Genomic DNA, 18,071 nt, shown 5'->3' with positions numbered 1-18,071 from the left:
AAAGGGAGGTAACTTTTTCAGACTCTCCAGAAGTAATCTACAGACCCATAAAAGTCATAGGCAGGCTGAAAACGATGGCATGGGAACACTGCCAGCAAAATAACTTACGGAGTCATATTTTCCCTGGAGAGATCACATGTAAGGGCCTAACCACCCTAAGGCTCTTAAAGTAATCATCTTACCAGACCTTACTATGTCATCCTGCACCCTTCAAGAAAAGCAAAAATAGATTGTTGGACGATTTGTGATGAAACTACTCCTGTTCTCATGAACTTGCATCTGTGCCTAGGTGAATGGTTTCCTACCTGCTGCAAAAAAAGGGACGCATTAAGAATAAACTATAATAATACAAAGGGGTTAAATAATAGGTTTTTAATATTCATTATCTGGATAAATGAGCATGGCAGAGAAACTAATTGAAAACTAATTTGCGAAGTGGCACAAGCAGAAAGACATTCTGGAAGATGGAATGAAAATATCTCAGGGAACATCTGGCAAATTAAACAATTTCAGTTAGATTTACAAGAAAACAAGAAATCTGTGCCAGATTGATGAGAGAAGCATTTAAAATCATTTTGAATCCTGATGGCCTCTCAAATAACCCATCTACTCAGAACACCATGATTCTCAAAGCAGTAAGTAGCTTGCAGAGGTTTAAGTTACTAATTTCTCTTTTGTTTTTCCCCAAGGATCTGTTCAACTTAAGTATACAAAACCTAAAACAATTAAGAGAAAGCCAGATACTTGCAAGAGTTTATAGGTACAGCTAAAGAGGCTATCATGAAAGATAAAGGTTCATTATCATTGATGTCTCAAGAATCAAATAAGAATATTCCAGAATGGAACCTGCTCCCCTCCTCCCTTTTCTAAAAGAATTTTAAAAATACACACAAACCCACAGTAAATATTGTTCAGCTACTGCAACAAACCAAACATAACAGAGTACCTGGCTTTTTCTTTGATGTTTTTAAAATGCACTGGCTTCTTCCTCACTAATGACTGTTCCAGCATTTATCAATTTGATTGCAAAACATGCATAACAAAGGAAGATGACCTAGATCAAAATAAATTGAATTACTATAGGAAGTTTCAGGCATATTTACTGGTCATATCCTAAAATGTACTGATTAAAAAAAAAAAAAAAAAAAAAAAGACTTGGCCAAGTGTAATTTATCATGAACAGAGCCTCTAGTATTCCATATTCCAGGGCAAAAAGCATTGACCTTTGCTGGAGACATGTTATTAGGTAGTGGATTGTTAGACAGACCTACTATGGTAATTTCTACATTGCCACAGTTTAAAAACAGATCCAGTAACAACTAATTGCACCAACGCAGATCTTAAAAAAAAAAAACTTAGCTAAATACATGTTTAATTTAATGTAGAAAGAACAAACAACAAGGATGTTCCATTATTAGTATAACCGTATTTTGTAATACTCTGTCCTTCTAATTCGCCAGCAGAAGAAATGCTATCTTCCTAGCAGTTTTTAATCTTTCTAGCAGTAATTATGTATTTTGTGTGGAGTGTCAAAAGCCCCAGCTTAAAAATTCAAAGTTTTGAATGGATTAAGTGTGATAAGATTAGGATATTGAAACCTTAATCTCTTTTCATTGTCATCAACATTTTTAGCATGTGATAGGAGTAGATCCTTATGGAGATAACATCACCCACTCAGAACACTATGTGCCATAATAGCTATTAGTGCACTAGACATGCACGCTTCTTCATCTGTGTGCTTAAAGAATAACTCTCCAGTTTTAGGTTTTCATACCATTTTACCTTTATTTATTTTTACTCCATTTAAAATTATATATCCAAAACTGTAATGAACGAACACACATGAGCAATAAAAAGTTATATTAATACCCGGTAATAAAGTGGTAGTAAGCCTCTGAATGCAAAACTGGCTGTTGCATGGTCTGCTAAGTTTTTAAATACATACATAATGACATCTAAACATAGTATCAACTGGTTGTATAATACATAATTTATGTCAGAATTCATCTGATTGTAAGAGTAGTCTAGCTGACTATAAAAAAGGAAAACAGTTATGGTTCAATAATCTGGATATTGGTCAATTTGTAGAGTTACATACTTGTTTTGAGAAACATGTTAACAATAGTCTTCTGGGCTGGTTTTTTGGGAGTGATCATCAAACATATTCACAGGTCATCTTTTCCCAGATTGTAGCAAAAACAGTTCAGGAACTTTTCTATCTTGCTGCTCCATGTACTACAATACAGTTTGAGAGCAATTCTAGATCGTAATACATAGGTCAGTATAAATATTAATTTATTGAGTTGCATGGGAAAGTGTTCTGGTTTTAATTTTTCTTCAAGAAGTGGCATTTCTCAATCACAATTAGGTAGCTTATAATATAATTTTTGACCCAAAATAAAATTCTTTTTGTGTTTAGAATAACAGTACTCAAGTTACTCTTCCTTTGAAGTATTTTGTAGAAGTTTCTCCCAACCTTTCCGTACTTTATTTTTAGAAGGAAGTGACTAACTCATTTATTTTCTTATTTCAAACAGAAGTAAAACCAGAAGAAAGTGTTTTCTGCAGAATATTTAGTCTGTATTGAACTATTTCAGTGTGCAGTCAGATGTGCACCTTTCTACTTGGTCTTATCTTCATTGTGAGCTGCTGAGTGTTACTGAAGTTACAGAAAGCAACACGCATGAAAGAACATCTGATGAAAGACACCGGACAAAGATTCTATGTCTGACTGATTCAATCTGAAACCAAAAAAATCAAGTAAGGAAAAACATGCTATAAAAATATACAAACAAGTCACTGTATTCTAGCCAACAAAGAAGCTGAGGATAACTTACCTGGGCACATGACAACAGTGGATGCTAGTTACATGGTTAACTTCAGAATTTACAATGAGGCACCTGGAAATCATGTTAGCCACAGTCCTCCTCAGCCCATTCCTCATATCGCATAGGGGATTTACTTTCTAGTTTTGCTAGTACCAGAAGCACATTTTCTGAAAATAGGTTTTTGCTTCGTAGTTGCGCTCACGTCAATGAGCTTCTCAGGCATGTTTAAGTCAAAACTACCCTTCCTCTTGGTTTGGTTGAGGTTTTGGGGGGTTTTTATGCCTATTCTTCATTGATACCCAGGGCTGCCCTTCCCAAGAACCACAAACAGGAAATGTAGGATCTTTAATTATACATCTGCCATAGGTAAAAAAATGAGCAGTAACATGAAAGTGTATGGGGAAAAAAAACCATGTAAGCCAGAGGTATGTACATCAAAACTATTATACAGATCAATTGATCCTGTCCCAAAGCAAACATTAGAATATTTAGTAAGAATCTAGAAAGATGGGTGTTTCTTTTTCCTGAAATAAAATTTTTAGATCACCTGAAGACTACAACCTGTGAAGTACAGGTAATGTGTTTTCATTAGCTCATTTTAAAAGACAAAAAAAACACAGACCAATTTTGTTAGTTTAAGCCAGATTTACAAATTCAGGATTTTCAGTATGATATAGAATTCTGTATGTATGTACTTCATATATTTCATCATCATGACAACTAATAGGGAGTTCTTGTCAAGCAAACATTATTTCAGGATACAAAGATACTTTGCTATGCCATTATTAATGAAACATATTTAATATTTGTTTTTAATTTTCTTACTATTCATCGCTTTCTTCTAGTGAGCCTGTCTTGGCTATTTCTACGCTTCCACACAGCTGTCATCCCATTCTGGCAACCTCCCTGGTTCTGAACATTTAATGGAATTTAGAGATTTGGTATTCATAAATGTAGTATATTGTTCATCTTTCTAGATGAGAACGATTTCATCTTATCCCACATAGAGGCTGAGAGAAACCATATAAAGAGGACAGTACAAATAATCTTTATCCATTATGATTTATTCTCTACAATACTTCATTAGAGGATAGAGTTCAATTATTTACACTCAGAAGTTATTATATAGGTAGGAGGCAACCAAGTGTAATACAAAGAATTGGTCTGACATCTCTGCACTGAAGGTCAAAAGAGGTCATCTGCTTTAAGGAAATAAATTAACCCAAAAAACCCAACAAAACAACATGTAGTTTCCAGAATACAAACAGAAAACAGCACTAATAGTCAGTGAAGATTGCAAATGTTTGTTAATGTACTATGAAAACAAATTATTCTGTGCAAAGGTTAAAATGAACTCTTAGATTTTCTTACCGTTTTTTTTTTCTGATACATTGTAGATATGTGATATTTTGACCATAAAACATTCCCAAACTGAAATGGCCTCAGTTGAGATTGACCATTGAACATTATGAAAAATAAAAAATTAAGAACCTCACAGTGGAAACATTCCAACACTGACAGACTCCAGTGATCAAAGACATTCTCCTGTAGTTACTGTAAAACAAAGACAATTCATAATTGCAGTGAGATTATTTCTCAGTTGTGGCTGTCATGAGAATAAGCCCTTCTAGACCAAAAGGCACTTGCTTCTAAGGATGAGTTAAATCCAGATCAAACCAGGTAATGGTTGCTTTGAGGAGGAGCAGTTCTAACCTGCTGTCCCACCCAAGTAACCACGGAGGAATTCTTACATCAATTGGTCATTGATTTTGGTCGCCTCCATCTTGAGGCAACTCAAAGTACATTTTGTTCCTAGTTCATCTCTTTCATCCTTATGCATAGCTGCCATGTAATGATCTAGAAATGGGATTATTTCCTGAGACCACCTGTCCTTGTCATACATTCTTCTGAGCTAACTTAACTATTGACACAATTTTCAACTGATTTTTTAGCTGGACCTTTACGGGACTAAATCTGAGAGGGCCTGTTTCTTAGGCAGCAGACCAGTGTTTCTGATTTGCTAGCTTCTCTTCTCACTGCAACAAGACAAGAACACAGTACATACTCAGAGGCATTTTTGTTTTTTTTAACAGACTGTGTGGGGCAACGGAAGTGGGAGAGGATAAAGCTTCCCCAGTCCCAAACCATCTAGCCCACTTCAGGCTTAAACCAACCAAGTCACTCAATCCTAAAATTCTGTTCTTTAAAAATGACAGCTAACCCTCCCCACCCCAACCCCTTAGTCATCCCTTATTCAAATAAAATGAAATCAGGAAAACACTATACACTGTTGAAGACACAGAACAGGGCAAACATTTGAAAAAGAAAGAATATTGTTGAAAAGCCTGGCACTATATGCCTGCATGACCAGTCTCACTGAGCGTGCTCAGGGGTGAAGTTTTAGCACCATTTTTTTGCCTTTTTTAAACCTTTTAGAAATTAAATTCTAACATAGAACACTTGAACAGTAATGAGTGTAGCCCTATGTATCATACTGTTTGACAGCCGAGAGGTGAATGGTATGTCCAGAGCTGACTCCACCCTCCCCCATCACTACACGGCACCTGGGAGAGTAATTACAAACCACTCGAGTTTGTAACAAGACCGATTTATTCTCAGCAGCAGGAAATCATGGAACAATCCCTTAATCTTCAATTGCTTTTCAACAACATCACAAGGGAAAAGTGGCAATTTATAAGGATGACCCAGTACAGGAGGACAGCTGGGTCGATATTGCACCGTTATCCAGAAGACGACCCCCTCCTTTCCCTCACGTCTCTCCTCCAGCAGAAGAACGTTGCCCCAACATGAAGCAAAACTGCACAATTCTGTCTGCTTCTCTAGGACCAGAAGGAGCAGCAGCATGCAGTTCTGAGCTTTCTACCAGCCCTATTCCCTGCCATGCCAGGAGAGAATTTCAGGCTTGAAACACCAGCCAGTTTAAAAGCCATCATTACCACACACAAGCAAGCTTTAAAGATATATGCAACCAAATAGCCATTACTCTGCTATGCACTTGTATTTTCTTTCCTGATCATTGTTTACACTCCAGAAACTTGGAAAACAAAACAAAAACCCCAAAATTATATTTTGAAGTCCAGTGACTTCATCGAGAGAGTGTCGTAATTGAGAGTTTATGACATCCCTCAATGACACTGCAGAATACCAGAGTATTTCTTGTAATCGTCAATGATGGGAGAAGAAATACAGAATGCACATAAGTTTCACACAGTTTGGGTAATACAAGTCTCCACTCATTGCCTTGATGTGGTAATGACTAAACTGTGTAAGATAATAGCTTACCAGTGAAACTACACAGCTCTATTTCATAGACTTGCTATAAACTGGAATACTCACAGTTCTGAAGATCAATAGTCACACCAGAGAAAGTGGCTGTCCTATCAAAAGGAAGGTCCCCGAGACTGTTAGCTTAAGTTAAAATCAATTTCAGTCACTAGTCTCACTTGTATGACTACAGTCGATGCCCTGCAACTCCCCGACCCCCCAATCCCTAATCCAATCAGGCTCCGTTACAAATGTTTGGACATAAAACTGGGTAACAGAGAAGACTGTCCAGGGACACTCAAGTACCTTGTCTTTCGCATACACAGCATGTGCCATGCTGCTCTCTTACAGACATAACAGTGTTCTACTTCATAGCAGGCTACATTACAAAGCACTCTAAAACCCCCAACAACTGTAAACCAAGAGGATTTCTAGAGAATCCAACCTACAGTGGGATCTGATAATTAAAGCCTTCTAGGTTTTATTTAAATAATGGATTCATCTGCAATATCATCCAAAGGTTTTTCACATCTTTCAGTGTTTTCTGTCCGTGAGGATGGGGTGCTACTCAGATATTCAACACTCCCCAATAGCATAATGTCCGCCTGTGATGTGTGGGGACTGCAATCAGCTCTCGGTACACAACAGATACCAGAGGTTAAAAAAAATTAAAAAGAACCTAAAAAATGTTTTGTTGGACTCCGTTGCCCAGGCTGCCAGGGGAATGCTCCTACTTGATCTGGGGGGCTTCCATAACGAACAACTCCAGTTTCCGGAGTGTTGGTAACACACACGAACAGATCAGTCCGAAGTGGCACTTTCACTCCTAGGAGCTCTTCTGCACCTCACGACAGTTCGCAGGCATGGAGCCCCAATCCAACTGAACCCCCATTCGGAGGGAAGGCTGAGATAAGGCTTGGGCCCCTGAAGTTCTGTCATGCTCTCATTCTCCCCCCAGGTCAGCTGGAAGGCAGACTTGGCAACGGAAGCTAGCATCATAAAATGGTGCAGTAGTAGAAGTAACTGGACCAGGAAGAGGAGGCATCTGCCCCAATGATGTCGTAGCCGTTGGCAGCAACCGGGGAGTGGGACTGGTCATGCAGCCGTGTGTCAGGAGTAATGATTGTAGAGGGGGGGGGCATGAAGAGTGCCATTCTGGAAACAATGCTGACGGGAAGCCATGTACTCTGCATAACTGATTGTCACCTTCTCGCTGCGGTACCTATGGGAACAGCGTCAGAAAAAAGTAATGTAAACAGACTATGCATTATGAAGGGACTAGACATAAAAACATTCACCCCAGGTCAGCTTTTAGCTCACAGGCAATAATGACCCACTAACTTCAAAAACTACTTGATGTTGCCTGATGCAGTAGTCCAAATAACCCATCTAAGCTTGAATTAGCTTCAGTGTCCCAAAAGTTGAGCCCTATTCAAGGCAATCACAATTAAGGGGACTCCTGAAGTAGCACACAGGAAACAAATCAATTTCTATTCTTTTTACCCACGTGCTGTGGAAAACAAAAAAAAAGGGCATGAAAAGTTTGCTGGAAGAAGACTCCATTTCAGAGATTAAGTAACCAGTATTTCACTTATATTTACTTTCATGGTTATCGTCACATTTGAAAGGCTAGTGAAAGAAAATGATGGAGAGTTGGGTAAGGGAGGTTTATTATAGCACATACGTGACTTAGTCCATGTTGTACAATCAGAGTTCATAAAACATGAAGTCCTTTCTGAGAGACCAGAGATTTCCAGGTGCTTCTAATGCATGCTACCCAACAGATAACTTCAAAGCAGTCGTGATTTGCACTAAGTTCACGTTACGCTAGATTTTCGTGAAAACCTTTATCCCTCCTCTCCTGTTAAAAATACCCCTGCACACCCACCTCATTTCTCCAGAGGTAAGGAACGACCTGATAAATTACAGTGTTTCTATACAAAACCAGAATGTCCCAATTTTTCTAACATAAAGAGAGCTGAAACCAATAGGACAGCTGGGGGTATAGAAAAGCAAGCAAATTGCGAAAACCAGCCAAATTTGCGTGTGGTTTGGTTTGAAGACAGCTGTCACCTCCAAATAGCTACACCATCCACAGACAAGCACACTGAGAGGTGGGAGTCCATTGTAAAGATACAGGAAATTCAACCTTTTTAATTTTCAAAGCTTCTGCTTCTTTTGATCCTTCATGTGGATGATAATACTAAAACCAGTGGCACTTAGAAAATGCTAACTGCAATCCTGCATGGACCAAACACTGCACTTCATTCTGTGCACATTATATGCCTAACACATGGCATTTATGATTTTGTCTTTCAGACTCCATCTCTCTTCTGAAAGAGGCATGAACACTTACGTCAAGCACAAATACTTTAAATTACCCACAAAACACTATAAAGTAAAATTAAAAGACGACAAATATATTGACTTACCTGGTGAGTTTAATTGTTTTCCTAAAATCATTGGTAATCGGAGCCTTAAAGCCACCTTTCCTGAGTAAGGAGTCTATGGTCTGGATCTGATCCCAGTCTGTTGAAAAATAGAAGCAAGGGAAATTTTTCAATATAAAAATTATGTTTCAAAAAGATAAGCATTAAAAGGCCTCTGGAAAAGCAAACAACTGAACAGGAAACTCTGAGCTTTAGAAATACCAGTGTTGAACTGGACATACATGGTCTTAGGCATGCACACTATCTGCACATGCCAACTCCTTTTAACTTGTATTGGAACTGGTCTATAAAACAGTAATTCCATTTTCCATACGACCTCTCTTCTTACAAAGGTCTATGCCTTGCTTCTGTTGCAGGGACCCCCAACTGTTTTATCACATGGCACTCAAGTTTATCTCTCTAAACCTTAAAATCAGATAATACTTAGCTCCTTACACAGACAAACTGGGATGAACCTGATGCTCTAGTGATAGCACAGTGCACTGCTATGTGAGAGATCAGAGTTAAAATTCCTACCTTAGTCTTTTGCCCCAGAGCCAGGAGGATGCGACCACTCCACTCTGCTAGGTGGAGGAAAGGAGGCAATATTTTGAGCAGTTACCATGGTGACCGCTACTATATTTGAGTGGGAAGTGTGCTCCAGAGGGGCCCTGTTTCCTGCCCTCATCTGAAGGATGCTACTTTAGCAAGAATGAGGAGGAAAGGGACTCTCCTGTTGGTGCTGTGCAGCCTGCAGTTATCCTAGTTGGTGGGAGAAACATAGAAGAGGAAAGATGCAATGCTGAATGTAGCTGGAAGATCCATACTTTGAGATCCTCTATATCTTAAGCCCTAAAACATTTTTATGCTAGTATACAACTGTGCACAGATGTGGGATGAGCGAAAGGCCAGATGAAAACCCAGCAGCTGTATCAGGTGTCAGTTATCCAGATTAAGCCTGGTGGCTCCATGACACTACTATGAGGACAGCATTGCAATCCAAGCCCAAAATCCATAGATTTATGTTACCCAATTCTGTGACACAATGTGTTGACATGTTTGGCTGCCATCTCAAACCCACCTTGTTCCTTAGCAACCTCAGGTAAATACGTGGCTGTGCGTTTCACACCTTTCTCATTGATGAACTCTATTCTGATCCCATGGATCCCAACCTATAGATGGAAATGAATAGCCAAATAAGAGGTGTTTGCTAGCACCGAGTCCATGATCGAGCTGTCCTTCCCACAACACTGTGTATCTCTCTCTCTCTCTCTCTCTCTCAGTGGCCACTTTGGCTTTTGCCTAGATAAGGACATTCTCTTCTCCACTCTCTGTCCTTGCCAGGCAGGTCTCACAAGCAGCTCCCTTAGCAACTCGAAGGACCTCTGCCACCTTTCCCAGATGAGCCTAACCAGTCTCTCTGCCACTTCTCTTGAAGTAAGTCTTGTCAGAAGTCTGACAGTTTTCCATCCTTTATGTTGGGCAAGAAAGACAAGATCTCTACACAAGAATCATGCCTAAAATAGCCCAACCACAAAGTCTATTTAATCCTTCTTGAACAAAATACACTTCCAAGTACAAGGTCCTAAAAATGATTAATACCCTTGGTCTTAACTACTTTTTATTCCCGGTTTCTATTCACAGCATCAAAATAATGTCAAGGTTTTTACGCATGTATTTACACCTATCTCCTATTGGGCCAAATCCATAAAACACTGTCACGTCTCTCTCATTCTGATCCCCGCCCAAGCAAAAGCACACTGCTAGCTCATCCTCTTCCTCCCTTCTATTTTTCCAGCCCCTTTTCTTCTATTCCCAGTTTCAATACCCATACACCCCTGTAACGAAGGAGACACATCACCATGTACTAACCCGAACCCGAACGGAACGAGAGAGAGATGCAGAGTTCCAAATGCACCTGTTCTCACCTCCCAGTCCAGGTAGTCACTGGCATCCTCAAAGTTGGTGAGGAGGGAGACAGAGCAGAAGAGTTTGGGCAGCTCCTCGCGGGTCAGGGGGGGAAAGCGGCTGTCCTTAAGTGCACTATAGGAAAGACAAGATATATTGCCTAATACAAGCACCAAATTAAAGTGTCAGATGCTCAGTTATTCCCTTTTTGATTATGCCTCCATGAAACAAGTTTCTCTTTGCTACTGCAGAGAAAGGGATTTGGATCTCTTCCTAATCTAATGAACTGTAATATACCACACACTAGTGCAAGGTTCCTGATGTTGTCCTCCGCTTCCCACCGCTGAAGAGAAATTATGTGCTACGTAAGCTGTCAAAACTGTTAGTACGCAAGATAGATTCGACATTAGCCTTAAAACGTGAACCAAAATTCACCTGTTGCAAAGATGTTCCAATAAATTCTGTTATATTACCTCACCCTAACTATCATACATCTCTCAGGTTCATTTTATTGTCAAGCATATTAAATTGAACTATGCCGATCCAACATCCTAACCTTGAATCCTTACAGATCTTCAGCAAATTAAACTAATTCCAGATTTATTTCATTTTCAACATAATTACCTGGTTAATGTGTATTCCCTGAGTCCTGAGTGAAGGTTCATGGCTGAAAAGGTCCCAATGCAGCCACGAAGCCGCTTGTCTCGCCCCGTCTTCCACGTCACAAAGAGTGGACTGAAAAGGCAAAAAAGAGAAATACTGCAGCCTCTAGAGATACTTGGTTGCTAAGAGGAGCCCAACAAGGTGTAGAAGAGCACGTATGCATGCACTTGCTTTCTCTCCCTCTAATAAACCCCAATAGGCATATTTTCTCACCGGGTATCTAGCAATAATAAAAACCCACCCCCAAATGCAAACCCAACATCTCCCCCCAACTTTTCAGCATACTCCTTTCTCTCCACCAGTACTCTTTAAGCTCTCCACTGACACCTTACTGGACAGACTCTGCACTGTTTTCTAATGAGTGATGAAGTTATTTGACCCCACTGATTATCTCTGTGAGTAACGGTCTCACTTAGTAGCATCCACTAGTTTACATGACAAGCCATACAAAAATTAATATAGATGAGGCAAATAAGATTACTTATTTATTGTACCATTGAATCTGAAAGATCCCCAAGCATTCAACAAACCATCTATAATTCAGGTTTGCAATAAAAGCTTTTTTTTTTTTTTTAAAGGGCTAAAAAGCAAGCTTAGGTTTTTTTTTCCTGTTATTTCCATGAGGATCTGACTTCTGTGTCCATCCCTAGGGCTGAAACAGTTTATGTTCACATCCTTTGCTTACCTTACATTTGAATTATATTTACACAGAGTCTCTCCTGTTGAACACATATCTAAATCACTATATTGTTCCTACTCAAATATCATATGGATTTCCATTTTCCTGTCTGCTGTCATGAATCTACAGGCATAACAGTAGATTCTCAAATTCAGGAGGCTCATTTCAATCTGTTAAACTGGAAGCCATGATTAAGCCCCAAAAAGCAAGTTCAGAACGACAGTATTCAGAAGAGCTCTATGAAGAGGTAAACAGGTAAAGACGACTGTGAATATTAAATGCAAAAAGTTAATTTCTACAGAAGTGACTGAAGTTGCAAACACCTGTAGAGAGAAACAGTAAAGAAAGGACAGTGGTGGCTGCAGCTATACAAGAATGTCTAAACATCTGGAAAATTTTGCGAGGCAACTGACGATGCTGATCTAATTATAAAAACAGGATGACTGATCTTACTTTTTCAGCTTACAGAGCACCCAATACAAGATATGGTCACTTCAAACCCAAGCATAAATGAGAAAGTCATTAGTGATTCCAAACATCAGTCTATGGATTTCTACTGAACTTTAAAAGGTCATATGATGGAAAACATGCAGTGTTAAGAAAATAATTTTCTGAAATTAAAAAACATTGTCAGGAGTTCTAAAACATGAAAACAGAGTAATTAATTCTACATCAGAGTGCAAACACTTTCTTCAAACAGTTGAAGCTCTTGTAAGCAATATATTTTTGCAGCAAACTTTTCAAAAAATATGAAAGGATTCTGTTTGGACAACAAAGTGTGGATGATTTCTCAAATACAGACAACAGAGCTGCTTATGTCTAAGTAGTTGGAACATTATTTAAATTGTAGTAAAGAAACAATGTCCAGTGACGTTCCTCAGAGCAACAATGGGATTAAAAAACTCCAGCACAGCATAAATCCATCATTCAGGATCCAGTTACCAGCTGTGACCAATGGCAGAAGTACTACCTAAAATAGCAAACAGCCTCTAAGTGATAATTTTTGTGAAGTACTTTGCCCACAGAGGAAGCAGAAACATTCTTCCACCACCATCAGCCACCTTATGGGTGCTTGACCAAGACAGAGGATTTTAGTTTTCCAACAACACTTCAAGGCACTTTCAGGATATCATTCCTCTACATTTTCATCTAGCTACCATATGTTGCAACAGAAAACAGAAATGGAGCATAAATAATACATTAGAAAGCTTACAAAAAAAGATACTTAACTTACAGAGGAGATTTCTGAGAAACTTTACGGTCACAAGATCAGTGGAAATTTATCTTAATCTAATTAAAGTTCTGAAACCATTCCTTAGCCCACGTGACACTCACCCCAAACAGAAAAGGGAAGGGAGAAAATGAAAAACATCACTGAATACAAATCTAAGTTCCTTCTCTTCTTCGATTCAAATTACAGGTTCATATTTCCAATCCCCTCTTTCCCCTTCAAAAAAAAAAAAAAATTTCCACTGAGCTGTGACACAGCTTTCTGTGTCTATAATAGAAGAGATATTACCAGAAAGGACAGGATAATTACATTCAGAAGGCTGCCATATTTTAAAATATCTGAAAGCACATTTTAAACAATTTTTCACTGTGGTCATAAAAACTGAGGCATAAAAAAAAAAAGATATATGATTTTGTACAAGTATGTAAAATTTCGCTATTATAAAGTTTTTTACTGTAGAAATTGTTTCTGTATCCAAATAATAAATGCTCCTAGCAAACTGCAGGTGCAGCTGACAATAAGTCAATTGTTCCATAGCCCCTCCTTGAAAAGTGTATTTCCCAGATGTACTGAGAAAAGTCACAACAAGCTTTTGCCCATGTTCACCCAAGATCACTTACCAGTACTTTCCGGTCATATCCTGAACAGATTATGGCAACCATTCTTCCCCCAGCCACAATATCCTACTTAGGTATGTTTTATGAGAGTTTCCTAGGCTGAGGAGAGGGGAATTTCAGCAACTGAAAACTAGCTTCTCCAATTGCAACTACAAGGGGAATCTTAAAGTAGCAAAACATAGGTTGTTCAAATGAGAATTTCGCCTGTACTTGGAAAAAAACCTGTTACACTACAGATTTTGTGATGCAAGTATCTTACTATTTGTCTTGCATGGCAACTAGAAACTTGCATGGTGTAGTTTTAGTACCAGTTTGTAATACCTACCATTAAAAAAAAAATAATCAAAGACTTAAGTACAAACGTAGAAAAAGTAACCAATTAACTAGTTCCATGCCATACAGGTTCAAAATTGTAATGGTTTCAGTAACCTGAATAGCAAAGGGGGTATTTTCTTCATTTACCAAGTTAATTTGGACATAACTACGAGTCTTGCAATGCCACCTTCTCTACATTGATTTGTGAATGTCATTGCTAACAGGTACGTAAGGTTCCCTTACTCCTTAGGTATCTACTCGCTCCATAATTCCTATCACGATTGTTGTTCATGTGCACATCCTCTCAAGCTGATAACTGGAATTCATGGTAATTTTCCAGTCATAACCCTGTAACTTTTATGTTATCACCTGCTTATGCAGAATCCTGATCTTCCTGGCTAGGTCTATCTTTACTTGAGGGTTCAGCACCAACGTAAAAGATCTGTTATCTGAGAAATAGGTCAGGACAAAACTGTGCATCTTTCTGTTCCTTCCATCAACAGTCTCATTTCTGTCTGTCCAGAGAGACTTCTGGTATATATCTTTGTTTTGTTCAAAAATCTTTTACATCAATATTATTTATGTTACAAAGGACAACAATGCAATTTATTTATGTGTTGTCACTTTGCTTACTCCTATGTTTGATAACATTTGGCTTGAAGTTCATTACATTACCGGCTCAAGTGTGACAGATCATTGCTGTGTGGTGCTCTACAAGAGAGCAAACCCCATGTTTTTCCCTGGGGTACCCACAACTATTTGCTAGAAGCAACAGCGTAACTGATGAAACGCAAGAAAATTCAGGTAGGCATTTGCCCGGAGGGGAAGAAAAGAGAAGAGCTCGTTTTGCTTTGGAGTGCTGATCTGAAAGACTTGTAAATTATCAGCACAGAAATGCCCAACGAATGATTTTTAACTTTTCAAATTTGGGCATAAAATTCAAACAGCTGAGATCCCTGAATGAATGCCTTTTTTGAAACTAGTCAACAGAAACAGCAACAAAATCCAGCCAGAAATCTCCTTTAATGTCACAATAATGAATCTGTATACAATAATCTCTCTTCTTGACTTAAGGACAAAATAACAACAAACCCCTTTGCATTTCAAGTGACAAAATAATAAGCAGACTAACGCATCATTTCCTAAAAGGAACCTACTTAGCTTAGGTACGAACAATACCAACAGAAATATTTCCGCCTGGGGAGTCCCTGGAACCATTCTATACTCTAGTCCAGAGTATTTCTCCATTCACTTGTATTTACAATATTAAACAGCTTAGTCTGCAGCAACATTCAGAACATGTATCCATAATCCTGCTCGGATAATAACTGCCTGGATGCACAACCTACATCTACACTGACAGCCAATAAGGTGGGGAGACATTCAATACACAGAAAAAGTCCCTGACCTGTTTAAGCTATTGTTCCTTTACATCAATTTAAAATTCATTACATTAAGGATGTCAACAACTTTTTATTTTATTTATTGTTCTGGAGGTGGCCCCTGGAGGAGTGTCAGAAGGTGTATCCATCATTGATCTTTCCGATATAATTCTTCCACCAAACATTTTAACAACATTAACATTTCCACACCTACGCATTCAACCTTCAGATAAAGATTAGCTAAACCTCACCAAAGCAAAGTACCTTCATAAATCCTTCTCCTCACCACTTCTCATACAGACCTCCTTTCTTCTTAACCTTGTTATCGTCCTTGATAGTGCACTCTCCATTTCTCCCCGTATTGCCCAACTAGCACCATCTCCGTAACGCAGTTTTTCAGTTCCACAACTGGCAAAAGTTTAGTTCCCCTCCCTGCTAAACTCATTAACTTGTACAGCTGAAAACCCTTGTGAGTGTCCTTGTCCAATTCTGACCAACTTAGCATTTGTTTTGGGATGAGCCATGAACTTCTTTCAACTTCTTACTTTATTGCCTCTCCATTTGCTTCACAGAAGGAAGTCTCTCCCCTTGTCCCTTCGCCAAGTTAGTGAGTAACATTAGAAGTAGGATCTTCTTCAAATTAATGACACTATTTTACTGTTTTCTGAAAACTCCAATTTCAGTTTCACTCATTCTTTTCGTACAATTTTATGGGAGGCACAGCCCAGTTAATTTTTTTCAGAGGAATCCATTTACAAAGAAGGGAGCAAACTTTAACACAACGTTATCACGAAGTGGGTTTGCACTCCTCAATAAAGTATGCTACGTCTCACACAACACATCAGATTGTGAGCTGAAGAAGCACCACACTTCCTCATGTTTTGCCTAGCGCTCTTTCTGTAGAGCTAAGCACGGTGTCCCTTGAAGGCTACTCTTCAAAACTGCCTCTCCACCAACTAACGTAACAGAACATTTTCACTCTTCTGTGCACTTAGAGCACATAATTTTTTGTTTCTGGTAGACAAAGCAAGCAGCAGAATGCCCCCCTTCTGCCCTGCATACCAGTTTTCCCATTCCCCAGAGGAAACCCTTCATCCCTCCCCAATCAAACCACAGCTCTGGGTGCTGGTTTCTCAGCTTTCCTCCCGCACACGGATTTACTCACTAGGGGTCATTGGTAAATCGAGGAAGTCGTGGCTGAGGGAAACCGTAGAGATGACAGTAGAGTACATCAAAGCAGTAGCAGCACATCTCCGCTGTCACCACCAGGTTCTTGGTGCTGTTGGCAGTTCCATTGGGCCGAGTAAGTGGGCTCAAAGCTCCTGAAGTGGGATTCATTCGAGTAATTGGGGAATTTCCTGGGCCCAAAGTCAAGTCAGATACGTTCTCCCTTCCATTATTCCCATCTGTATGCTGGTGGTTCTGAAGAGGACCTGAACTGGAGCCTGGTACAGTTGTGGCCTGATTCCCATGACTGTGCGTTCCACTCCCAGACAATTTGGGCTTCTTTACCCCACAACAGCCAGCTGCCAGCTTGGGCTCAAGTGGAGGAACACAGCGTCTTTTTCCCATCCTGCTTCAAAACTCGCTGCCTGGAGCACTGCAGAACCCTGGCAAGGAGGGGGTGGGGGAAAAAAAAAAGCAATACACAAGAGTTACAGACGAAAAACCAACAGCTGCTTCCTTGCTTCTGCTAAGGTGTCAGAGAGGTTTGCTTTTGCAACAAAAAGAGGAAGAAAACCCTTACAATGTGCAACTAAGTACAGAACTAAAACCAGTTCAGCAAGCAGAATGGGTGTTTTTACACATAAATGTAAAGAGTGTATACACAGCATGCATGAAATCGCACTTTTAAAGTTATTGGTGAGGGGTACGGAACACTTTCATAAGCAGCTTGTCACAAAAACCCCATAACCAACCTTCCCATAAAGGGAACGAAATTGCAGGAGAACAGAAGTAAAAAAAAAAGACAACTTCGGACCACAGGTATACCCCATCCACTGCTTGGGATCACCCGCTCCCCCTCGGTCAGTGCCTGCACCAATGGCAAACAAGCTATTAAAAAACCACTGGAGCATTTCCCCTCCCCATTCTCAACAGAAGAGCGACAACAACTCCGAATGACACCTTCAGGGTTGGACTCCCAGGGGTGCTGCCCTTGATTTAGCACTAGCCTAAGCAAGACCCAAAGAGAAGCCACAAGCATTGAACTACCATTTTTGAAACAACAGATTATTTCCCAGGCCCCATGAACTAGAATCTGCACTTACTTTCTAGGATTAAGTAAATCAGTGGTGCTCATAAGTAAACATGTAGGGTGTATAGTCAGGATATGCAGGAGAGGAAGAGCTGAAGGCTGAGCAGAGTCCTGAACAGAAGGAAGCGGTAGTGGCAGGAAACTGATATGGTATAAAAAAACCCCAGAACAGTGTTTTGCTTGCTAAGAAGAGAATGCTGGCAGTTGCATCACAAGAGGGATGGAACAAACACAGGGCGAAAAGCCTATGCAGAAAAAAATGATAGGCAGGTACCATACATCAAGGGTAGGAACTTGCTTAAGTGTAATACCATCATCATCATGAGACCTAAACACACATCTGTCAAAAGGGAATAAAAGCACAGACACGTAAGCCACAGAGAACACCACGGAGAACTGGAAGCCACACTCAGCTCTTGTGAGTACCAGGCTACTTCTTTAACCACCAGAGCATCCCTCCAACTCTTCCAAGTATTT

The 18,071-nt window shown here is 39.5% G+C and overlaps 1 protein-coding gene across 1 annotated transcript; it reads right to left on the bottom strand.

Moving 5' to 3' along the window:
- Nucleotides 1–6,799: 6,799 nt before the first annotated feature.
- On the bottom strand, nt 6,800–16,949 carry AMMECR1L (AMMECR1-like). Its single transcript, XM_010293266.1, has 6 exons — nt 16,503–16,949; nt 11,075–11,185; nt 10,471–10,585; nt 9,624–9,714; nt 8,546–8,642; nt 6,800–7,335 (listed from the first exon to the last, which is right to left on the bottom strand). The coding sequence occupies exons 1-6, from the start codon at nt 16,907–16,909 to the stop codon at nt 7,224–7,226; spliced, it is 933 nt and encodes a 310-aa protein (XP_010291568.1). The 5' UTR covers nt 16,910–16,949; the 3' UTR covers nt 6,800–7,223.
- Nucleotides 16,950–18,071: the final 1,122 nt, after the last annotated feature.

Source organism: Phaethon lepturus, unplaced genomic scaffold (assembly GCF_000687285.1).
Source record: "Phaethon lepturus isolate BGI_N335 unplaced genomic scaffold, ASM68728v1 Scaffold43968, whole genome shotgun sequence".
NCBI classification, from domain to species: domain Eukaryota; kingdom Metazoa; phylum Chordata; class Aves; order Phaethontiformes; family Phaethontidae; genus Phaethon; species Phaethon lepturus.
This window is presented reverse-complemented; position numbering and strand designations above follow the sequence as displayed.

Coding starts and splice junctions, on each gene's coding strand:
- AMMECR1L (XM_010293266.1), bottom strand. CDS start 16,909: ATGGGAAAAAGACGCTGTGTTCCTCCACTTGAGCCCAAGCTGGCAGCT. Junction 9,715..10,470: donor GTGACTACCTGGACTGGGAG/GTGAGAACAGGT, acceptor TTCCATCTATAG/GTTGGGATCCATGGGATCAG. Junction 7,336..8,545: donor AAAACAATTAAACTCACCAG/GTAAGTCAATAT, acceptor CTGTTCCCATAG/GTACCGCAGCGAGAAGGTGA.